The sequence below is a fragment of the Mustelus asterias genome, unplaced genomic scaffold (assembly GCF_964213995.1).
Source record: "Mustelus asterias unplaced genomic scaffold, sMusAst1.hap1.1 HAP1_SCAFFOLD_1245, whole genome shotgun sequence".
Classification (NCBI taxonomy): domain Eukaryota; kingdom Metazoa; phylum Chordata; class Chondrichthyes; order Carcharhiniformes; family Triakidae; genus Mustelus; species Mustelus asterias.
The window spans coordinates 79,001-85,000 of NW_027591190.1; the positions used below are offsets into that span (position 1 = coordinate 79,001).

General features: G+C 53.0%; 1 protein-coding gene across 6 annotated transcripts in view; it reads right to left on the minus strand.

The window, feature by feature from the left end:
* Positions 1 to 6,000, minus strand: part of LOC144488063 (T-lymphocyte activation antigen CD80-like) — a 40,214-nt gene that overhangs the window by 21,608 nt on the left and 12,606 nt on the right. For 5 of the 6 annotated variants that reach the window (XM_078206083.1, XM_078206079.1, XM_078206082.1 and 2 more), the window contains 2 exons: positions 2,033 to 2,110; positions 720 to 774 (listed from right to left, as the gene is read on the minus strand). In XM_078206083.1, the coding sequence (XP_078062209.1) occupies positions 720 to 774; positions 2,033 to 2,110 (133 nt within the window). Of the gene's footprint in view, positions 1 to 719; positions 778 to 2,032; positions 2,111 to 6,000 lie in introns of all 6 variants that reach the window. The other variant, XM_078206081.1, reaches the window with a different exon arrangement.

Genomic DNA, 6,000 nt, shown 5'->3' on the forward strand with positions numbered 1-6,000 from the left:
AGACAGAGAGAGATGCAGCGAGAGAGAGATGCAGCGAGAGAGAGATGCAGCGAGAGAGAGATGCAGCGAGAGAGAGATGCAGCGAGAGAGAGATGCAGCGAGAGAGAGAGGCAGCGAGAGAGAGAGGCAGCGAGAGAGAGAGGCAGCGAGAGAGAGAGGCAGCGAGAGAGAGAGGCAGCGAGAGAGAGAGGCAGCGAGAGAGAGAGGCAGCGAGAGAGAGAGGCAGCGAGAGAGAGAGGCAGCGAGAGAGAGAGGCAGCGAGAGAGAGATGCAGCGAGAGACAGAGAGAGAGAGAGAGATGCAGCGAGAGAGAGAGGCAGCGAGAGAGAGAGGCAGCGAGAGAGAGAGGCAGCGAGAGAGAGAGGCAGCGAGAGAGAGAGGCAGCGAGAGAGAGAGGCAGCGAGAGAGAGAGGCAGCGAGAGAGAGAGGCAGCGAGAGAGAGAGGCAGCGAGAGAGAGAGGCAGCGAGAGAGAGATGCAGCGTGAGAGAGAGGCAGCGAGAGAGGGAGGCAGCGAGAGAGAGATGCAGCGAGAGAGAGAGGCAGCGAGAGAGAGAGGCAGCGAGAGAGAGAGGCAGCGAGAGAGAGAGGCAGCGAGAGAGAGAGGCAGCGAGAGAGAGAGGCAGCGAGAGAGAGAGGCAGCGAGAGAGAGAGATGGAGGGAGACAGAGAGAGAGAGAGAGAGAGACAGAGAGAGAGAGATGGAGGGCAGATGTCTTTACCGTGAAGCTTTGCAGTATTTCCCCGGGAAAATCCGGTAAAGTTATTCTCGGTTTCCTGCTGAACAGAGAAAAAAATTAACGTTGTTCAGAACTGAGCGATAATAAAGATTAAAAAACTGATAGTGTGTCTGTGCGTGCGTGTCTGCGCGCGCGTGCGTGCGTGTCTGCGCGCGCGCGTGCGTGCGTGTCTGCGCGCGCGCGTGCGTGCGTGTCTGCGCGCGCGCGTGCGTGCGTGTCTGCGCGCGCGCGTGCGTGCGTGTCTGCGCGCGCGCGTGCGTGCGTGTCTGCGCGCGCGCGTGCGTGCGTGTCTGCGCGCGCGCGTGCGTGCGTGTCTGCGCGCGCGTGCCTGCGCGCGCGCGTGCCTGCGCGCGTGCGTGCCTGTGCGCGTGCATGCCTGTGCGCGCGCGTGCCTGCGTGCGTGCCTGCGCGCGTGCCTGCGCGCGTGCGTGTCTGCGTGCGTGCGTGTCTGCGTGCGTGCGTGTCTGCGTGCGTGTGTGTGTCTGTGCGCGTGTCTGTGCGTGTGTCTGTGTGCGCGTGTCTGTGTGCGTGTGTCTGTGTGCGCGTGTCTGTGTGCGCGTGTCTGTGTGCGCGTGTCTGTGTGCGCGTGTCTGTGTGCGCGTGTCTGTGTGCGCGTGTCTGTGTGCGCGTGTGTGTGTGTGCGTGTCTGTGTGTGCGTGTCTGTGTGTGCGTGTCTGTGTGTGCGCGTGTCTGTGTGTGCGCGTGTCTGTGTGCGCGTGTCTGTGTGCGTGTGTGCGCGTGTCTGTGTGTGCGTGTCTGTGTGTGCGTGTCTGTGTGTGCGTGTCTGTGTGTGCGTGTCTGTGTGTGCGCGTGTCTGTGTGCGTGTGTCTGTGTGCGTGTGTCTGTGTGCGTGTGTCTGTGTGTTAATCACTACCAGCGTCCACTTAACAAATCAAGGATAAACTGTGAGAGCGTGGGGTGAGTTCTGGGATCTTCCTGTGCCTGGAAGAGCGTGGGGGGGGGGGGGGGGGGGAGTGCTGGGATCTTGCTGAGTCTGTGGGGAGTGTGGGGAAAGTCCTGGGATCTTGCTATGCCTGTGTGGGGCTCAGTACCTGTCTGAGGGCTTTCTGGGATCTTGCTGTGCCTGTGGGGGTTCGGACTTTGTCCCGGGATCTTGCTGTGCTCCGTGTGTGTGGTGTGTTGCGTGAGGGCCTCAGTACCACAATGGGGCCTGTCACCCTGAGGCTCCAGACCCCCTTCCCTTTCCCTGGGGGAGATGGGGGGGGGGAGCCCACTCGCAGTGCGCCCCTGTTGTTGCTCCTTGTAAACCGGAGACCTCTCCCCGAAACACTCACCTCCTCGATTACCCTGGCAATCCTCTTCAGTGTGAACTGCAGGGAGATCATAAAATGTCGCAACTCATCCAACATCATCTGGAAAAGAATCAATAAGCATCCAGTCAGGTTCTGGGCAGCCGGGGGTCCGACAGACCATTCGGCATGCTTGGTTTCATTGGTCAGAACATTGAATACAGGAGTTGGGACGTCTTGTTGAAGTTGTACAAGACATTGGTAAGGCCACACTTGGAATACTGTGTACAGTTCTGGTCATCCTATTATAGAAAGGATATTATTAAACTAGAAAAAGTGCAGAAAAGATTTACTAGGATTCTACCGGGACTTGATGGATTGAGTTATAAGGAGAGGCTGGATAGACTGGGACTTTTTCCTCTGGAGCGTAGGAGGCTGAGCGTAGCATGCCCAATGTCTTCTTCACCACTCTGTCCACCTGTGACTCCACTTTCAAGGAGCTATGAACATGTACCCCTAGATCTCTTTGTTCTGTAACTCTCCCCAACGCCCTACCATTAACTGAGTAAGTCCTGCCCTGGTTCAATCTACCAAAATGCATCACCTCGCATTTGTCTAAATTAAACTCCATCTGCCATTCGTCAGCCCACTGGCCCAATTGATCAAGGTCCCGTTGCAATCCTGGATAACCTTCCTCACTGTCCACCATGCCACCAATCTTGACGTCCTCTGCAAACTTACTAACCATGCCTCCGACATTCTCATCCAAATCATTAATATAAATGACAAATAACAGTGGGCCCAGCACTGATCCCTGAGGCACACCGCTGGTCACAGGCCTCCAGTTTGAAAAACAACTCCCTACAACCACCCTCTGGCTTCTGTCAATTTTGAATCCATGTGATAATAATAAATCAAATCAAATCAAATCAAGGTCAGTTTCATAAACACTGCATCCCCGAGCTTGGCTGGAAACAAAGATAAACTACTCTGACAAATACCATAAAGAGAAGATAACTTGACATATTTAGCCAATGAAGAGGTGTTTTCTATTGGATAAGAAAGGGCAAAAAGCTATGCTATGATTGGTGGATATGTATGCAAATGAAGAATGTTTCTCATTGAGTTGAATGAACTATCGCTGCTAATTATCCGTCCGAATCGATAGAACACCAGAATGAACTTCACCGTGTCTGTTAGCAAGTAATAAAAGTTTCGAAGGTTTGAGGACTCACTGTGCGTGGTCTGGTCAATTCTCAACAAGGGGTGCGGGGTGGCGGTGGGGGGTGGTCACATTTTGCAGAGGGGTTAGAGTCAAAGAACAAAGAAAATTCCAGCACAGGAACAGGCCCTTCGGCCCTCCTGCACCGACCATGCTACCCCCCCCGTCTGAACTAAAAACCCCTACCCTTCCGGGGACCGTATCCCTCTATTCCCATCCTATTCATGTATTTGTCCAGACGCCCCTTAAAACTCACTATCGTATCCGCTTCCACTCCCTCCCCCCGGCAGCGAGTTCCAGGCACCCACCACCCTCTGTGTGCGTGGCTAGTGCACCGAACATAAGAACATAAGAAATAGGAGCAGGAGTAGGCCATCTAGCCCCTCGAGCCTGCCCCGCCATTCAATAAGATCATGGCTGATCTGACGTGGATCAGTTCCACTTACCCGCCTGATCCCCATAACCCTTAATTCCCTTACCGATCAGGAATCCATCCACCCGCACATCTTTGGGCATTAGAGATATCCAGCGTGGAAACCAGGCCCTTCGGCCCATTTCGCCTGTGCTGACCAGGTTTCCTGGACCGAACCGGTCACATTTGCCTGTGTTTGGCCCGTATCCCTCCAAACCTTTCACCTCGCATTTGTCTAAATTAAACTCCATCTGCCATTCGTCAGCCCACTGGCCCAATTGATCAAGATCCCATTGCAATCCTGGATAACCTTCCTCACTGTCCACCATGCCACCAATCTTGACGTCCTCTGCAAACTTACTAACCGTGCCTCCGACATTCTCATCCAAATCACTAATATAAATGACAAATAACAATGGGCCCAGCACTGATCCCTGAGGCACACCGCTGGTCACAGGCCTCCAGTTTGAAAAACAACCCTCTAAAACCACCCTCTGTCTTCTGAGGTAGCCAAGCAACTGTCAAGTCCCTTGCCTACCTCACCCTGGATCCCATGAGATTTAACCTTATGCAACAACCTACAACCTTGTCAAAGGCCTTGCTAAAGTCCATGTAGACAACATCAACTGCACTGCCCTCATCTATCTCTATGGAACGGCACGGTGGCACAGTGGGTGAGCGCTGCTGCCTCACAGCGCCAGGGAACCCCGGGTTCGATTCCCCGGGGCTTGGGTCACTGTCTGTGCGGAGTCTGCATGTTCTCCCCGTGTCTGCGTGGGTTTCCCCCGGGTGCTCCGGTTTCCTCCCACAGTCCGAAAGATGGGGCTGGGTTAGGGTGGATTGACCCGAACAAGCGCCAGAGTGTGGGCGACTCAGGGAATTTCACAGTAACTTCATTGCAGTGTCAATGCAAGCCTACTTGTGATGAATAAATAAACTTTGTGGTTTACCTTCTTGGTTACCCCTTCAAAAAACTCAATCAAATTTGTGAGACATGATTTTCCACTCACAAAGCCATGTTGACTGTCCCTAATCATAGAATCATAGAATCACACAGTGCACTAAAGGCCCTTCGGCCCATCGAGTCCGCATCGACACCCGAGAAACACCTGTCCTCCCACCTAATCCCTCTCACCAGCACTTGGCCCGTAGCCCGGAATGTTACGGCCGTGCCAAGTGCTGGTCCAGGTACTTTTTAAAGGATGTGAGGCAACCCACCTCCACCACCCTCCCAGGCAGCGCCTTCCAGACCCCCAGCAGCCTTTTCCTCACACCCCCCCCACATCCCGCCCCCTCACCTTGAGCCTATGTCCCCCTCGTGACTGACCCCTCAACTCAGGGGAACGGCTGCTCCTTATCCACTCTGTCCCTCATAATCTTGAACACCTCGATCAGGTCGCCCCCCTCAGTCTTCTCTGCTCCAACGTAAACAACCCAAACCTTACCCCAACCTCTCTTCATAACTTCAACGCTCCGTCCCAGGCAGCACCCTGGTGAATCTCCTCTTATAGTGAGGTGACCGGAACTGCACACAATACTCCAAATGTGGTCTCACCAAGGTCCTGTACAGTTGCAGCATAACCCCACGGCTCTTAAACTCCAACCCCCTGTTAATAAAAGCTAACACACTATATGCCTTCTTCACAGCTCTATCCACTTGAGTGGCAACCTTTAGAGATCTGTGGACATGGACCCCAAGATCTCTCTGTTCCTCCACAGTCTTCAGAACCCTACCTTTGACCCTGTAATCCACATTTAAATTAGTCCTACCAAAATGAATCACCTCACATTTATCAGGGTTAAACTCCATTTGCCATTTTTCAGCCCAGCTTTGCATCCTATCTATGTCTCTTTGCAGCCTACAACAGCCCTCCACCTCATCCACTACTCCACCAATCTTGGTGTCATCAGCAAATTTACTGATCCACCCTTCAGCCCCCTCCTCCAAGTCATTAATAAAAATCACAAAGAGCAGAGGACCAAGCACTGATCCCTGTGGCACTCCGCTAGCAACCTGCCTCCAGTCCGAAAATTTTCCATCCACCACCACCCTCTGTCTTCGATCAGATAGCCAGTTACCTATCCAATCGGCCAACTTTCCCTCTATCCCACACCTCCTTACTTTCATCATAAGCCGACCATGGGGGACCTTATCAAACGCCTTACTAAAATCCATGGATATGACATCAACTGCCCTACCTTCATCAACACACTTAGTTACCTCCTAAAAAAATTCAATCAAATTTGTGAAGCACGACTTGCCCTTCACGAATCCGTGCTGACTGTCCTGGATTAACATGTAATGCGTTTTGGAAGGTCTAATACAGATAGTAAATACACAGTAAATGGCAGAACCCTTAAGAGTATTGATAGGCAGAG